The 17382-nt window shown below is 51.5% G+C and overlaps 1 protein-coding gene across 6 annotated transcripts; it reads right to left on the reverse strand.

Annotated features, from left to right (window-relative positions):
• Window positions 1-30: 30 nt before the first annotated feature.
• On the reverse strand, window positions 31-16140 carry NEK8 (NIMA related kinase 8). Of its 6 annotated transcripts, none has more exons than XM_053570409.1 (15): window positions 15877-16133; window positions 9167-9372; window positions 7639-7871; window positions 7279-7410; window positions 6336-6544; window positions 6108-6187; window positions 5844-6025; window positions 5604-5754; window positions 4651-4727; window positions 4241-4358; window positions 2378-2528; window positions 2007-2170; window positions 1741-1899; window positions 1410-1568; window positions 31-941 (listed from the first exon to the last, which is right to left on the reverse strand). In XM_053570409.1, exons 1-15 carry the CDS (start codon window positions 15960-15962, stop codon window positions 934-936), a joined length of 2115 nt encoding a protein of 704 aa, XP_053426384.1. In that variant the 5' UTR covers window positions 15963-16133; the 3' UTR covers window positions 31-933. The 6 variants fall into 6 exon arrangements, with proteins under 6 accessions (XP_053426384.1, XP_053426383.1, XP_053426386.1 ...); XM_053570408.1 differs by having other exon boundaries at window positions 31-1036; window positions 15877-16131; XM_053570411.1 differs by having other exon boundaries at window positions 31-1036; window positions 15916-15934.
• Between the last annotated feature and the right edge of the window lie 1242 nt (window positions 16141-17382).

Below are 17382 nucleotides of genomic sequence, written 5' to 3' on the forward strand. Positions count from 1 at the left end.
GTGTCAGGCAAGGGGACTAGCTGAGCCACAGGGTTTGTTTCTTGGGAGTCAAAAGCTTGGCCTGAGGAGCCACATGCCGCCCAGGGACTGGGGCCCCAGCTTCCAGGTGCTAGGCAGCCGAAGCCTGGCAACCAGATCCGGGGAGCATGGCTGGGGCGAGGAGGCTGGGCTGGGCACTGGGCCAAAGGAACCTCGGGCCCAGCCTCGAGCTGCACCCACATTCCTCCCTCGGCCTCAGCCTTGTAACAGAGGTCGGGCCCAGCCCAGTCCTGGGGTGCCTAGCCGCCACCCCCACCTCTGAAGAGTCCGCACTCCGAGCAGGCAGCTGATATTTTTATTGGCGTTACTTCCAGTCCTCTGGGAAACTGCTCAGGTCCAACCAGATACATTTCCCCCTAACCTGCTTCTGGGGGAAAGCATGGGGTAAGGGGCAACTTTCAGCCAGAGTCCACTCTGCTGTAGAGACTCAGTGGCCCCTGCACTCTTTCAGGAGAAGGAATGCTAAAAAACTGTAGTGCCACTCTGCCTCCGAGTAAAGGGGTGGGGCTGTGGCAGAACTCCCTGGGACCTCCCTGCCTCAGGCAGTACAGAAACTAGGCAGGCTTAATGGCCAGTCCAGGCAGGCCCTGGCTTGCCCTGCTCCAAAGCTGGAAGCCATCTCCTGATGGTGGTCAGACTTATTTCCTAACTGGGCTGGGGGAAAGAGCAGTCTCTGGGTGGAGCCACAGCTGCTTTCAGCTCTAAAGACCTAGGTGTAGGTTCCAACTCTAGCCAGGTGGACCCTGGGGACACCGACTCAAGGGAAAGAGTAGGAAAGGAAAAGGGGTGTTAGTGGAACAGAGTGGGTTGAGGTTTCCATATCCAGAGTCAAAAGCTGAGCAGGGGTTTCACTGGCCCTTATACCCCATTGATGACACAATCCGGGGAGCTGCCTCAGGCACCTGCACTTTTCAGAACATTCAGAGGAGAAGCAATATCAGGGTGGTCCAGAGGTGTATCCAGATGCCTCAGGGGGGGACTGGCTCATCTGTGAGCGCTGGAGGGTACCAAAGAGAAACCCCTGCAGCCTCCCAGCACCTGCAGCAAGCACCCCCCACCTCCCACTGGACTCTGGATTCTAGACCTGCCAGGCCTGAAATAGAGGTTCAAAGTCAAGTAGACAAGGGAGTAGGAGGAGAAAGAATGCATTCAAGCCTTGGGGAGCAGTGGAGGCAGCCCTGCAAGAAGCATCCACTCTTGCCCTCCCCATGCAGGAAGCTCAGAGTTTTATCCCACAGCTTCTGCTTTCTTTCATCTGGGGGCTAAAGATGTTTCTGGTGATTTGGACTCTGCACTCTGGGGAAGGGAGTGTGGGCAGGGGCCATCTGGGTTAGCACTTGTGTGGTGAGGTAGGAAAAGTTATAACTCACGGCGAACAGCCAGCAGAGTGTTTCCATGGCAACAGGACACGGAAGTCACTGTGTAAGGGTGTGTCTCATCCAGATGTACTGGCCTGGGGAGTCCAGCATCCTCATCCCTCCTTCCCAGTCGGCCTCGAGCCCCTTTGCCCCAAGAGTACACTTCACCTTCTGCCAAAGAGAATCCATGGAGGGAAATGGGATGGGGGCACAGCCTTAGCAAGCAGCTTTAGTCCCAGACTGCCCAAATGGCCCAAATAAGAGGTTGCTGAGTCCAGTGGCCCTGAGCACATTTACCCCTACTGCCCATGGCTCTGTCTGCCCCCACCATGCTCAACCTCACCTGTTCCGATGGCTATAGTGAAGGCATCCCCACAGGCCACCATTGCCATCTTGATACCCTCAAGGCCTTGGACCTGACAGGGTGCCCGGCTGCCCCGGCGAGCATTGGTGCCTAACTGCCCATGCTGATTGCTGCCAAATGTGTAGCAATCACCAGAGACTGTGGTGGCCAGAGAAGAGGAAAGAAAGGAAAGGGGTGCTTCAATGGAGGTACCAAGGAGGTCAGGTGAGTTCCCCTCTGGCCTCCTGCTCCCAAGTCCTACTCACCAGTCACAACAGCTGAATGAGCAGTACCCAGGTCCACGCTTAGCAGGGCCACCTGGTCCAGGGGTGCAGAGCTTAGTGGTGTGAAGTTCAGGGCCTCTTCCATTTGCTGGTGGTGGGCAGGCTCCTCCCCCAGAGAGAGGTGGTCCAGGCCCAGCTTATTGAACCTGAAGACAGAGTCAGAAGCCAAATCCAACTGACAGTTTGTATAGGCTGCTCGGCCCCTACCTATCTGGGCAGGAAGAGGTGCAGATCCCACCATGGGTTGAGCAGCACTCTCATCCTGCCTCGGTTCAGGTCTTTGGTAGGAGGTGTACAATAGTGGAGTGCTAACCACCAACGAAGGCAAGGGGGCAGCTGATGCACCTATTCACCTGTTGCTCCCACAGGCCAGGGCTCGGCCAGGTACAGTGAGGATCATGGAGGAGTCGATGCCACATACAACCCGCTGGGCTTCCTGTCCTGGGGGCATGGGCACTTGCTGAGGGCAGCTGTGGGATTCCGTGGTGCCTAGTCCCAGCCTGCCTATAAAAAGAAACCAGGATGAGGTTAGTTTGAGTTTTAGGGGTAGTGATGTCGAAATGAGAAGGGCCCACCAAGAATGGGCGTAAATGGCCAGGCGCGGTGGCTCACACCTGTAATTCTAGCACTTTGGGAGGCTGAGGTGGGTAGATTGCTTGAACTCACAAGTTCAAGACCAGCCTGAGCAAAAGCAAGACCTTGTCTCTACTAAAAATAGAAAAACTGAAGCAAGAGGATCACTTGAGCCTGAGTTGGAGGTTGCTGTGAGCTACAACACCATGGCACTCTACCCAGGGTGAGAACTTGAGACTGTGTCTCAAAAAAAAAAAAAAAAAAAAGAAAGGCTCTACGCCTGTGGCTCATGTGGCTAAGGCGCCAGCCACATACACCTAAGCTGGCAGGGTCGAATCCAGCCTGGGCCCGCCAAACAACAATGATGGCTGCAACCAAAAAAATAGCTGGGCGTTGTGGCAGGTGCCTGTAGTCCCAGGTACTTGGGAGGTAGAGGCAGGAGACTTGCTTTAGCCCAGGAGTTAGAGGTTGTGTGAGCTGTGATGCCACAGCAATCTACCCAGGGCGACAGCTTGAGGCTCTGTCTTGAAAAAGAAAAAAGAGTGAGCATAAATGAAGGCTATTTTCTCAGCCTGAAATGCCTTTTCTAGGTCCCTCAGCTGCTCAAAAATCTCCTCCTCCCTTTTTTTTTGTAGAGACAGTTTTACTTTATTGCCCTCGGTAGAGTACCGTGGCATCAAACAGCTCACAGCAACCTCCAACTCCTGGGCTTAGGCGATTCTCCTGCCTCAGCCTCCCGAGTAGCTGGGACTACAGGTGCCCGCCACAACACCCGGCTATTTTTTTTTGTTGTTGCAGTTTGGCCGGGGCTGGGTTTGAACCCGCCACCCTCAGCATATGGGGCTGGCGCCCTGCTCACTGAGCCACAGGCGCCACCCAAATCTCCTCCTCCCTTAAAGCCCTATTCAGATAGTATCTCTGTCTCCTCCAGGTGACACTGCTACTCCCTGAATTCCCATACCTCCTAAGCCTTGGGTGTAGCCCTGATGTTATCCATCCTTTAGCATGCTGGACCTGTGTTAACCTCTCCCTGGACTGGATTGTGTTCTCCAGGAGGACAGGCACCTACCCATGTCATCTCCATTCTCAGTGCCCAGCCTGATGTCTGACCCAGAGAGGGCCTCAATATATGTTGGATTAAAATCTCCCTCATTACATCATAAACACCTGAAGGAATCCACATCTTGTTCATCTCATCTTAGCACCCAGCACAGGGTGGGCACAAAATAGTTAAGTAGAATTTAAAGAGTAAAGAGTGAGGAGAGAATGGGCCATTGGGTGGAACATGAGTGAGAAGGGAAATAAATCATGGCTGAGGGGCGGCGCCTGTGGCTCAGTCGGTAAGGCGCCGGCCCCATATACCGAGGGTGGTGGGTTCAAACCCAGCCCCGGCCAAACTGCAACCAAAAAATAGCCGGGCGTTGTGGCGGGCGCCTGTAGTCCCAGCTACTCGGGAGGCTGAGGCAAGAGAATCGCTTAAGCCCAGGAGTTGGAGGTTGCTGTGAGCTGTGTGAGGCCACGGCACTCTACCGAGGGCCATAAAGTAAGACTGTCTCTACAAAAAAAAAATAAATAAATAAATCATGGCTGAGAATGTGGTGAGATGGGGCTGAAAGGCTAGAACAAAAGGGTAGGGCGCTTACCGCCATCTCCACGGCCCCAGGCAAACAGCTCTCGCTCAGTGGACAGGGCCAGCACATGAGAGGCCCCACAGGCCACCTGTACCATCTCATAGCCCAGAAGGGCCTCCACAATGGTAGGCTAGAGAGGAGGAGGAAATAAGTCAACAGGACAAGGGGTCTGGAAGTTACTACATGGCCTCAAGGCCCACTAGAGGGACAAAGTTGGAGGCTGCAAGTTCTCATGAGGTAGCTGACTTTAATCTCCCAAAGTTGGGGAAGCCTGATGATTCTGTAGTTGTTTGATATGGCTCAGAGCAGGTACAGCCCAGCAGTTAAAGGAACCTGCAGCTGGGGGGACTCCCCTGCCTCCCAACCTAGAGACAGCTCTCAGATGTGGGCTCTCTGCCATCACCCCTTCATGGGACACCCACCTGGCTGATGTCAGTGAAGCTGCCGTGGCCTAGGCACCCATTGCTGCCACTGCCAAAAGTCATAATGATGCCTCGGTCTCAGGCAGACAGGAGGGCAGTGAAGATAGCAGGGAGAGAAGTTAAACTCTTTTTTTCATTTTTTTTGAGACAGAGCTTCAAGCTGTTGCCCTGGGTAGAGTGCCATGGCATCATAGCTCACAGCAACCTCAAACTCCTGGGCTCAAGCGAGTCTCCTGTCTCCACCTCCCAAGTAGCTGGGACTACAGGCGCCTGCCACAACGTCTGGCTATTTTTTGGTTGCAGCCGTCATTGTTGTTTGGCGGGCCAGGGCTGGATTTGAACCCACCAGCTCAGGTATATGTGGCTAGCACCTTAGCCACTTGAGCCACAGGCGCCAAGCCCAAGAAGTTAAACTCTTTTTCCATATAGACCAGTCCACCCAGGGTTGGAGCAGCAAGACAAAGTTAGGGATCCAGCCTGAGCAAGAGCAAGACCTCATATCTACTAAAAATAGAAAAATTAGCCAGGCGCTGTGGCAGGCGCCTGTAGTCCCAGCTCACAGCAACCTCAAACTGCTGGGTTAGAGTGGTCCTCTACGATTCCACTGCACTCTACTGAGGGCAACAGAGTGAAACTGACACACACACACACACACACACACACACACACAGTGAAAAACAGCGCTAGGGCTGGAAGAACGGGATTTCTCTTCCCAAGTGTGTGACTTTGGACAAGTGGCAGCCTCTGCGCCTTAAGTTTCTCCATCTGTCCAGTGGGGATAATAACTACCTTGCCAGGCCTGTTGAGTAGGGTAAAAAAGATTGCATAAGTATATCTCAAAAGTTAGCAGGCAGAAGCAATAACTAGGAGAAGGTGCATTAATTATGTGAGCAGTTTGCAATGAGGGAAGTTGCTCTGTGGGGCCTTCTCATAGCAGGTTCCCATAGGCTCACCGGTTAAACAGGCAGTGAAGAGGTCCCCGCAAGCCACGTGCTTGATGGTCACGCCCGACTGGCCCTCCAGGAAACGGGAGACGAACTGGGGTTGTGGCAGCTCCACAGCCCCTGGGAGGAGTGGGCCCCCACCCGCACCGAGGGGCGGGGCCTGCAGAGAGGGAGCCAACGGTGCCTGAGCACTGAACCTTTCTGTGGACCCCTCACCCCTCCTGTCCAGACCCACTCCAGCCTGCTTACCTCCCACAGGATGAGGCGCCCAGAGCGCGTGACACCCGCCTTCTGCGTTCGCCCAGCTGCCACCTGCACCACCTCTGTGTTGAGCATAGGCAGCCGGAGGGGGGTGCACAACCCTCCACCCCAGGCATACACGGAGGACAGAGGTGGTGATATGGTAGGCCTCACGGGTCCCCGGGGGACGCCTGTGGGGACAGTGCATCAGGCCTATTAAACCGGTGGGAATTGAGTGGCCTCCGCAGGGACCTAGTGGCCCTCCCTACTTACCTCTGCAGCGGGCACTGGTGGTCCTGCTGCCTGTGCTGCCAGGAGACATGGACGGTCCAGTAGCCAGGGACTTCTCTGACCTACAGGTCAGATGGGGGCCTCAGGAAATGGACCCTCCCCAGCATTCCTACTATCAGGAATAGAGGATTCACCCCAAGTGCCTTCTGCCCCAGGCTTCCTGTGCCCTCACCCTGCCACCCACGACTGCCTCCCACTCCCTGCACAAGCCTGCGCATGCGGACACTGCCCACATCAGTGTGGAGGTTGAGGAGGGCACGGATGCAGAGGGGCTGTGCCATTATATGGCACAGTGGTGGCCGCTGTGCAGGCTCTAGGCTGAGTAGACTCAGGACAAGCTGACGTAGCTCAGGACTGTACCGGTCAGAGATGGGCGCAAAGGTGCCACTCATGATCTTTAGCACCAGCGCTGGCAGGTTCTGCAAAGGTGTTGAGTTAGGGGGCTGGAGAGGTGAGGGTGGCCCCAACCCCTGGTCTATTGAGTAATAACAGCTCTGCTCTCAGGTGACTTTGGTCTGATGGGGGACTCCCAGAATGATAGAAGAGTCAAACCTTGCTTTTTTCTTTCCTTTTTAAAATTACTTTTTAAAAAATTGTACCCTGCTGCCGGCCCCATATGCCGGAGGTGGTGTTCAAACCAGCCCCGGCCAGAAAAACAAACAAACAAAAAATTATAACCTGCTTTCTTTCAGACTTCCTACTCTGATAGGGAGAACTGGGTCCAGAACTCAGCTATGTCCTCAGAAAACTAAGGGTGCTGGGAAAACAAGTCTTGCTCATGGGAGGGTCCCTAATCTGATGGAAGACCCATAGCCTTCCCCTCAGAAGCCCTAAGTCTAATGAAGAAGACAAGGCCTACCCTCCTTAGAAATCCACAGTCTGATAGAGCCACATCCCTATGCTGGGGTAACCCACCAGTCTGAAGAGGGAGAAACAGGACTCAGCCTTGGAGAAGAAACCCAGAAATTGGAGCTGAGGGTTGCTGGGGAAGGACAGTAGAGATTTATCCCCTTGGGCGGCTCCTGTGGCTCACAGGGGTAGGGTGCTGGCCCCATATGCCAGAGGTGGCAGGTTCAAACCCAGCCCCGGCCAAGCACAGCAAAAAAAAAAAAAAAGGAGAGAGATTTATCCCCTTAAGGGCGCCTATACTCACCGCAGCCTCAAAGGCTCTTTTGAGGCTGGCCAGCTCGTAGAGGACACAACCCAGGGCCCAGATGTCGCTCTTTTGGTTGTAGGGCTTGCCCTCACACAGCTCAGGGGAGATGTAGCATGGAGTACCCACCACCTGCAGGAGAAGAGCTGGCATCACAGCCCTGGGGGGAGGGAGGACCAGGGGCTCTCCCCACAGGCCCATTTGGGAATAGCTTCTCCTCAAAGCAAAGCAAAGGGTTTCCTTCCATAGAACCACCAAGGGGTCAAGTGATATGTGGGAGAGGGAAGAAAGGAGGGATGCAGAACAGCCTTGGCCCTCAAGATCTCTAGCACCCTGGAAGTCCCCTCCATGCCCAGGCACCGTGTAGGCTTTGCTTTTGCTGCTGAGGATCTTGGAAATGCCAAAGTCACCGATCTTGACAACCATGCGGTGTTTGTCAAGGAGGATATTCTGGGTCTTGAGATCCCGGTGCAGGATGAGGTGGGTGTGTACATGATGCAGTGCAAGCAGGATCTGCACGAAGAAGTGCAGGATGGTCTCCTCCTCCAGCAGGGAATTGCAGCGCTTTTGGATGAACTCAGCCAGGGTGCCACCTGTGGCCCGTGGAATTAATCAAGATCTGGGCTTTCTCACACCTAGAACAAATCTTCTCCTTCTATGAAACAGGGCACCCTGAGACCAGTGAGGGCAAGGGGCCAGCCAGGGTTTGTCAGAGAACTGGGTCCAGAACACTGTACTTCTTTTTTTTTTTTGTAGAGACGGAGTCTCACTTTATTGCCCTTGGTAGAGTACCATGGCGTCACAGCTCATAGCAACCTCCAGCTCTTGGGCTTAGGTGATTCTCTTGCCTCAGCCTCCCAAGTAACTGGAACTACAGGTGCCCGCCACAAGGCACAGCTATTTTTTTTTTTTGTTGTTGTTGCAGTTTGGCCAGGGCCAGTTTCAAACCCGCCCTTGGTATATGGGGCCAGTGCCCTACTTGCTGAGCCACAGGCGCCAACCTGTTTTTTTTTTTTTTTTGGAGACAGTCTCACTCTGTCGCCATGGTATCATGGCTCATAGCAACCTGAAACTCTTGGGCTTGAGCAGCCCTCTTGCCTCAGCCTCCTGAGTAGTGAGATTACAGGTGCCTGCCACAACACCCAGCTAGCTTTTCTATTTTTAGTAGAGATGGGGTCCCACTCTCGCTCAGGCTGGTTTTGGGGAAGTTTTTTGAGACAGAGTCTTACTCTGTCACCCTAGGTAGAATGCCACAGCATCATAGCTTGCAGCAACCTCAAACTCTTGGGTTTGAGCAATCCTGTTGCTTCAGCCTACCAAGTAGCTGGAACTACAGGTGTGCACTGCCATGTCCAACTAATTTTTCTGGTTTTAGTAGAGATGGGTTCTTGCTCTTCCTCAGGGTCTTCAACTCCTGAGCTCAAGCAATCTACCAGCCTCAGCCTCCCAGAGTGCTAGGATTACAGGTGAGAGCCATCATTTCTGGTCAGAACTCTGTACTTCCTCTTTTTTTTTTTTTCAGACAGTCTTACTATGTTACCCTTGGTAAAGTGCCATGATGTCACAGTTCACAGCAACCTCAAACTCTTGGGCTTAAGCGATTCTCTTGCCTTAGCCTCCCAAGTAGCTGGGACTACAGGCACCCACCACAGCAACCAGCTATTTTTTGTTGCAGTTGTCTTTGTTGTTTAGCTGGCCCATGCTGGGTTCAAATCTGCCAACCTCGGTGTATGTGGCTGGTGCCATAACCATTGTGCTACAGGCGTCAAGCCAGAACTCTGTACTTCTGACCCCTAGCAGAAAGGCCATTCTAAGGAGGAGAAGCTGCTTTATCTGTTTGTCTTGGAAATGGGAGGACTATAGCCAGCCCACTGAAAGATTGACCCACCTGGTGCATATTCCATGGCAATCATGAGGGCCTTGTCCTCCAGGAAGTTCTCATAGTACTCAATGACATTGGGGTGGTTGAGCAGCTTGAGTACCTGGCACTCATTCTGGGCTGCCTGCCGCTCTTCCTTGGTCATCTGTTCTACTGGGATCTGCTTGATGATCACCAGCTTTTGGTCAGCCTTGCGCAGGCACAGGTGCACAATCCTACAGACAGAGAGGAGAGGGACAGGTACCAGCTGAGCCTCCAGACACTTACCAGGCAGGGCAGACCTGGTGACTGGTTGTTCTTTAGGAGACAGAAATGGGCACTTAGACTAAGAGGTCATCTAATCAACTGCACAGAACACTGAGCTTAAGAAAAAAGAGAACTTAGCTGGGCGTTGTGGTGGGCACCTGTAGTCCCAGCTACTCAGGAGGCTGAGGCAAGAGATTCGCCTAAGCCCAAGAGCTGGAGGTTGCTGTGAGCTGTGACACCACAGCACTCTACCAAGGGTGACAAACTGAGACTCTGTCTCTAAAAAAAAAAAAAGAGGGCAGTGCCTGTGGCTCAAAGAAGTAGGGCCCTGGCCCCATATGCCGGAGGTGGTGGGTTCAAACCCAGCCCCAGCCAAAAACTGCAACCAAAAAAAAAAAAGAAAGATCAATGAATCCCCAACAATAAAAAGTTAAAAAAAAGAAAGAAAGAAAGAAAAGGGAGAACTGGTGCCACCTGTGGCTCAAGGAGTAGGGTGCTGGCCCCATATACCTGAGGTGGCTGGTTCAAACCTGGCCCTGGCCAAAAACTGCAAAAAAAAGAAAAGGGAGAACTAATCCTAAACTCTGTGTGAAACTTCAGTTTCAGCACAGGCATGAAGTACAGTAAGTCTTGATCTCTAAGTTCCCACAGACTTTGGAGTTAACCGCCTAGTTCAAATTCAGGCTCCTCCTCTTACTGGGTATCTGGTTTGCATAGGTTACGTGACATCACCATCTGGAAAATAAAATCAGCATCACAGGGTTGTTGGCTTGGCACCTGTAGCTCAGAGGCTAGGGTGCCAGCCACATACACCGGAGGTGGCAGGTTCAAATCCAGCCTGGAACTACCAAACAATAATGACAACTACAACCAAAAAATAGCCGGGTACTGTGGCGAGCGCCTGTAGTCCCAGCTACTTGGGAGGCTGAGGCAAGAGAATCACTTAAGCCCAAGAGTTTGAGGTTGCTGTGAGCTATGATGCCATGGCACTCTACCCAGCCTGACAGCTTGAGTCTCTGTATCAAAAGAACAAAACAAAACAAAAAAATATCACAGGGTTGTTGAGAGGATCAAATGAGAAAATACACGTAAGGCACTTAGCACAGTGCCTAGCAAACAGAAAATGCTGAGTAAATAGAAGCTGTTCTTATGTATGTATGTATGTATTTTTATTTATTTTTTTGAGAGAGAGTCTCACTTTATTGAATTCAGTAGAATGCTGTGGCATCATAGCTCACAGCAACCTCAAACTGTTGGGGTTAAGCAATCCTCTTGCCTCAGTATCTCAAGTAGTTGGGACTACAGGAATCCACCACAATGCTAGCTATTTTGTTAGAGATGGGGGTCTCGTTCTTGCTCAGGCTGTTCTTGAACTTCTGAGCTCAAGCGATCCACCCACCTCAGCCTTGCAGAGTGCTAGGAATATAGGAGTGAGCCACTGCGCCCAGACTTATTTATTTTATATTTGTTTTGAGATAGAGTCTCAAGATGCTCCTCTGGGTAGAGTGCCATAGATCACAACTCCCAGCAACCTCCAACTTGGATTTAAGTGAGCCTCTTGGCACAGTTTTTCCATATATATATATATATATATATATTTTTTTTTTAGGAACAGAGACTCACTTTGTTGCCCTCGGTAGAGTGCCATGGTGTCACAACTCACAGGAACCTCCAGTTCTTGGGCTTAGGTGATTCTCTTGCCTCAGCCTCCCGAGTAGCTGGGACTACAGGAGCCCACCACAATGCTCGGCTAGTTTTTGTTGCCGTTTGGTCGGGGCCAGGCTCAAACCCCGAACCCACCACCCTTGGTATATGGGGCCAGACCCTACTCACTGAGCCACAGGCGCCGCCCTAGTTTTTCTATTTTTAGTAGAATTGGGGTCTCGCTTTTGCTCAGGCTGGTATTGATCTCGGGAGCTCAAGCAATCCACCTGCTTCGGCCTCTCGAAGAGTGCTAGGATTATAGGCATGAGCCACCGAGCCCAGCCTTTTTTTTTGACACAGTCTTACTTTGTCACCCCATAGAGTACTGTGGTGTCACAGCTCATAGAAACCTCAAACTCTTGGGCTCAAGTAATCCTCTTGCCTCAGCTTCCCAACTAGCAGGGACTACAAGTGCCTGCCACAACACCAAGCTAACTTTTTTTTTTTAACATCGAGCTAATTTTTCAATTTTTACTTTATTTTATTATCATTATTATTTTTTGTAGAGACAGAGTCTCATTTTATCACCCTGGGTAGAGTGCCATGGCGTCACACAGCTCACAGCAACCTCCAACTCCTGGGCTTAGGCGATTCTCTTGCCTCAGCCTCCCGAGTAGCTGGGACTACAGGCGCCCGCCACAACGCCCGGCTATTTTTTTTGTTGCAGTTTGGCCAGGGCTGGGTTTGAACCTGTCACCCTCTGTATATGGGGCCGGTGCCCTACCCACTAAGCCAAAAGCGCCGCCCCAATTTTTATTTTTTTAATTTTTATTTTATTTTTTTGAGACAGAGTCTCACTTTGTCACCCTCAGTCAAGTACTGTAGCGTCACAGCTCACAGCAACCTCCAGCTCTTGGGTTAGGGCAATTATTTTGCCTTAGCCTCCTGAGTACCTGGGACTACAGGCGCCCACAACAATGCCCAGCTATTTTTTTTTTTTTTTTTTTGCAGTTTCTGGCTGGGGCTGGGTTTGAACCCACCATCTCAGCGTATGGGGCTGGCGCCCTACCCCTTTGAACCTCAGGCGCCGCCCAGCTATTTTTGTTGCAGTTGCCACTGCTGTTTTAGCTGGCCGGGGCCGGGTTTGAACCTGTCACCCTCAGTATATGGGGTTGGTGGCCTACCCACTGAGCCACAGGCGTCACCCAATTTTTAAATTTTTTTAGGTTTTTTTTTTTTTTTTTTTTTGAGACATAGCCTCAAGATGTTTGCCCTGGGTAGAGTGCTATGGCATCACAGCTCACAGCAACCTCCAACTCCTAGGCTCAAGCGATTCTCCTGCCTCTGCCTCCCAAGTAGCTGGGACTACAGGCACCCGTTACAACATCTGGCTATTTTTTGGTTGTGGCCTTCATTGTTGTTTAGCAGGCCTGGACTGGATTTGAACCCACCAGTTCAGGTATATGTGGCTGGTACCTTAGCTGTTTGAGCCACAGGCGCAGACCCTAATTTTTTTAGTTTTATTTTATTATTATTATTTTTTTTTTTGAGACAGATTCTCAAGCTGTCGCCCTGGGTAGAGTGCTATGGCATCACAGCTCACAGCAACTTCCAACTCCTGGGTTTAAACGACTCTCTTGCTTCAGCCTCCCTAGTAGCTGGGACTACAGGCGCCTGCCACAATGCCCGGCTTTTTTTTTTTTTTTTGGTTGTAGTTGTCATTGTTGTTTGACAGGGCCAGGCTGGATTTCAACTTGCCAGTTCCAGTGTATGTAGCTGGCACCTTAGCCACTTGAGCTACAGGCACCAAGACTAATTTTTAGTCTTGCTCTTGCCCAGGCTGGTCTTGAACTCTGGAGCTCATGCAATATACCTGTCTTGGCATCCCTGAGTGCTAGGATCACTGCACTGTTCTTTCTTTTTTGCTTTTTTATTTTTTATAGACAGGGTTTTACTATTGTCCAGGCTGGTCTTAAACCCCTGGCCTCAAGTTATCTCCCACTGCAGCCTCCCAAAGTGTTAGGATTATAGGCATGAGCCACTGCACCTAGCCTAAGTCTCAATTTTTTTTTGGGGGGGGGGGCAGGCTTGGGTTTGAACCCACCACCTCTGGCATATGCCCTACTCCTTGAGCCACAGGCGTCACCCTTGTTGTTGTTGAGACAGTGTGCAATGGTGTCATAGCTCACTGCAATCTCACACTTGGGCTGTGGGCATCCTACTGCCTCAGCCTGTGAAGCTGCTGGGATTACAGGCGTTTGCTGCGGCACCCAGCTGGGTTTTTCAATTTTTTTCATGAGTTGCGGTATCACTCTCGCTCAGACAAGCCTCAAACTCTTGAGCTCAAGCAATCCTCCCACCTCGGCCTCCCACAGTGCTGGGATTACAGGCGTGAGCCACCACACCTGGCATCTAAGTCTCAATTTTTTTTTTTTTTGGTAGAGACAGAGTCTCACTGTACCGCCCTCGGTAGAGCTCACAGCAACCTCTAACTCTTGGGCTTATGCCATTCTCTTGCCTCAGCCTCCCAAGCAGCTGGGACTACAGGCGCCCGCCACAACGCTCGGCTATTTTTTTGTTGCAGTTTGGTCGGGGCTGGGTTTGAACCCGCCACCCTCAGCATATGGGGCCAGCGCCCTACTCACTGAGCCACAGGCGCCGCCCCTCAATTTTTTTTTTTTTGAGACAATGCCTCAAGCTTTCGCCGTGGGTAGAGTGCTGTGGTTACACAGCTCACAGCAACTTCCAACTCCTGGGCTCAAGTGATTCCCTTGCCTCTGCCTCCCAAGTAGCTGGGACCACAGGCGCCCACCACAATGCCTGGCTATTTTTTGGTTGCGGCCATCATTGCTTGGCAGCCTGGGCTGGATTTGAACTCACCAGCTCAGGCGTATATGGCTGGTGCCTTAGCCACTTGAGCCACAGGCCCCAAGCCTAAGTCTCAAATTTTTTATCTTCAGTTTAGACTTCTCTGAATCCCAGATTCAGATATCCAGCTATGTGCCTCACGGACATCCTACATTTTAACAAATTCACAATAAAACTTTTTTTTTTTAGGCAGAGTTTCACTTTGTAGCCTTCAGTAGAAAGCCATGGCATCATAGCTCATAGCAACCTCAAACTCTTGAGCTCAAGTAATTCTCTTGTCTCAGCCTCTGAGTAGTTGGGACTACAGGCACCTGCCTCAGCACCCGGCTATTTTTTAGAAACAGGGTCGTGCTCTTGCTCTGGCTGGTCTTGAACCTATGAGCTCAGACAATCTACCCGTCTTGACCTCCCAGAGTGCTAGGATTACAGGTGTGAGCCACCTCACCTGGCCATAAAACTCTTGATTCCTGCTCCTGGACTTTTCCTTCCTCAGTCTCTTCCATCTCAGTAAATGACACCACCATCGCCCATTTATCAAAATCAGACACCTGAAAATCATACCAGAATCTTTCTCTTGCTTTATGATAACATATCACCAAATCCTGTTTCTACTTCCAAAGTATTGTAAATCTATCCAATTCTCTATGTTCTCTGCTATGATTGCCAAGATAATCATCATTTCTTGCTTCAAATATTACACTAGTCTCCAGAATGGTCCCTTGCAGTCCTGTTACCATCAAATCTAAATTCCACACAGCAGCCAGAATTACATTTTAAAAATCTAAGTGATATCAGACCATTCCTCTGCTTTAAAAGTCTTCTCCTGGGCGGTGCCTGTGGCTCAAGGAGTAGAGCGCCAGTCCCGTATGCCGGAGGTGGCGGGTTCAAACCCAGCCCCGGCCAAAAACCACAAAAAAAAAAAAAAAAAGTCTTCTCCTTACGTGGCAAATGAATTCAACTCTTTTACCTCAGTTTACAAGGCCATAATCTGGTTTCCGCACTACGTAAATTACATTTTATACTAGTTTTTACCTTGCCCACTAGTGTTTTTCTCAGTTCCTAGAATACTTTGCTTTCCTACATGAGAAACATCACCTATGCAATTTCCTCTGCCTGAAAAGCTCTTCCTTCACCTTCAGACTACTGACTGCTTTCCTTGAGTCTTGCGTTTAAATCCCACCTCTCAGAATTCTCCCTGATATTGTACTTTATCCTCCCAGCTTGTTAATAACGTCATAACTATTTATTTTTTTTTTGATTGAGACAGAGTCTCACTATGTTGCCCTCGGTAGAGTGGTGTAGCGTCACAGCTCACAGTAACCTCAAACTCTTGGGCTCAAGCGATTCTCTTGCCTCAGCCTCCCTAGTAGCTGGGACTACAGGCGCCTGCCACAACGCCCGGCTTTTTTTTTTCTTTTTTCTTTTTTTGCAGTTTTTGGCCAGGGCTGGGTTTGAACCCTCCACCTCTGGCATATGGGGTCGGCGCCAGGCACAGCCCTTTTTTTTTTTTTTTTTTTTTAATTTAGCAGGCCTGGGCCGGCTTCGAAACCACCAGCCCCGGAGCATGTGGCCAGCGCCCTAACCACTGAGCTACTGGCGCCCTCCAACTTCTTAACTTTTAACAACGTCTTACTTATTGTCGAATTTTCCTACCGTCTGTAAACTCAGGGAAATGACCACGCCCATTTGGTTACGACCTAGAGCCCAGAGCCCGCGTGCAGTAGCAGTCCAGCGAATAAGGAATCTAGCAGAGCTCCGCGGGCGCACAGACGCAAGCCAGGGGCGCGGCCTCCTGAGAGGCGGAGTCTCCCTGCTGGGACCGGAAGCTAGGGCGGGGCTTCCCAGAGAGGGGTTGTGAGCGGGCCTGCGGCGGGGCCAACCGGGCATCGATTTCACGGGCTGAGAAAGGCCTTATTTTCCCTCTTCCCCAGCACTTTCCTCCCTCCCGGGTCCTGGCTCACCCGAAGGCACCTCTCCCCACCACTCGGATCCGCTCGTACTTCTCCATCTTATTTCCGAGTTTCCTTTCTGGATTTCCCCCCACCATGCGGCGCGTGCGCGGCCCTGCCCACTCTCGAGCCTCGCCCCTTAGGCGGCAAGATACTTGAGGGGCGGAGCAAGCCTAGGTAGGTGTGGGTGTAGCCCGCGTCTTAGTGGATTTAAATTGTGTCGGCAGCTCAGGCGTCCAATCATTTTCCTCTGAAGACCACGCCGGACAGAGCGTTTAAGGAAAAGGGCAAAAAAAGTAGCGCGCACCCACAGTGGCGAGTAGTTCTGACTCCTTCCCACACACGGATCCGGCCCTTGCTAGACTCGATAGACGGGAGGGATGCCCACTCCCGAGAGGATTTGCTCCCCACGGGCGGGTGAGGGTGTGAAGCAAGGATCACCCCGCCTCCTTGCCACTGGTGACGCTATTTCAGAAGGAGAAAGCAGATTCTTAATTGGCACGCAAACCATAAACGACCAAAACTGAACCGCTCGCGGTCCGTGGAGTAAGGGCGCAGGGTTAGTTGCGTGTTTGCCTAGGGAGGGACCGGGGAAACCCGCAGTTGTGCAATTTGATTCACCTGGGGAGGAAATGACACAGTATCCAGGTTGTCCCAACTAGTGAGCACTCGGCCCGGAGGCTTACGCCTGTAATCCTAGTACTTTGGGAGCCCAAGGCGAATAGATCGCTTGAGCTCGGGAGTTGAAGACCAATCTGAACGGGAGCTAGACCCCGTCTCTACTAAAAATAGAAAAATTAGCCAGGCATTGTGGCGGGCGCCTGTAGTCCCAGCTACTCGGGAGGCTGAGGCAAGAAGATTGCGTAAGCCCATGAGTTTGCGTTTGCTGTGAGCTATGATGCCACGGCACTCTACCCAGGGCGACAGAGTGAGACTGTCTCAAAAAAAAAGGGTAGGGGGAAGCATCAGGGAGAGACGGAAAGACCCCTGTTTGGCTACTGTCCAGAGGCAGGAGGCTAGTTAGTCTCGACTAAAGTGGGTTTAATTCAGGTTTTCCCTAGAGCCTCCTGTTTTGCCGGGAGCACTATAAAAGCTCAGTATTAAGGAGGAGGAAGATGATCGTTAACTAAGGGTTAGTATCTCTATTTCAGAGTTGAAAGGGCGCCCAAAGACTGCCTTGGGGAATGACCCCAGGAAGAGCCCCAGGAAGGTCCCTTGGTTGGCTGGCTCAGTGTCTGCTGGCAAAGCTGCCCTGTGAGCAAACGGGAGGGGGAGAAGGAAGCAACTAACCAGGAATGTTCATGCTCTCACCTAGAAACCAATGGGATCTTGGTTGACTCTAGAGCCCCACTCGGGATGTTGTGGGACCAAGGAGTCCATCTGCCTGTCACCCAAGCCAATCAACAGAGCAGATGAGAGATCAACAGTTTCAGTTTTGGCATCATGGCTCACACCTGTAATCCTAACACTCTGGGAGGCCGAGGCCTGTGGATTACCTGAGCTCACGGGTTCCAGACC

The sequence above is a fragment of the Nycticebus coucang genome, chromosome 18 (assembly GCF_027406575.1).
Source record: "Nycticebus coucang isolate mNycCou1 chromosome 18, mNycCou1.pri, whole genome shotgun sequence".
Taxonomy (NCBI): Eukaryota; Metazoa; Chordata; class Mammalia; order Primates; family Lorisidae; genus Nycticebus; species Nycticebus coucang.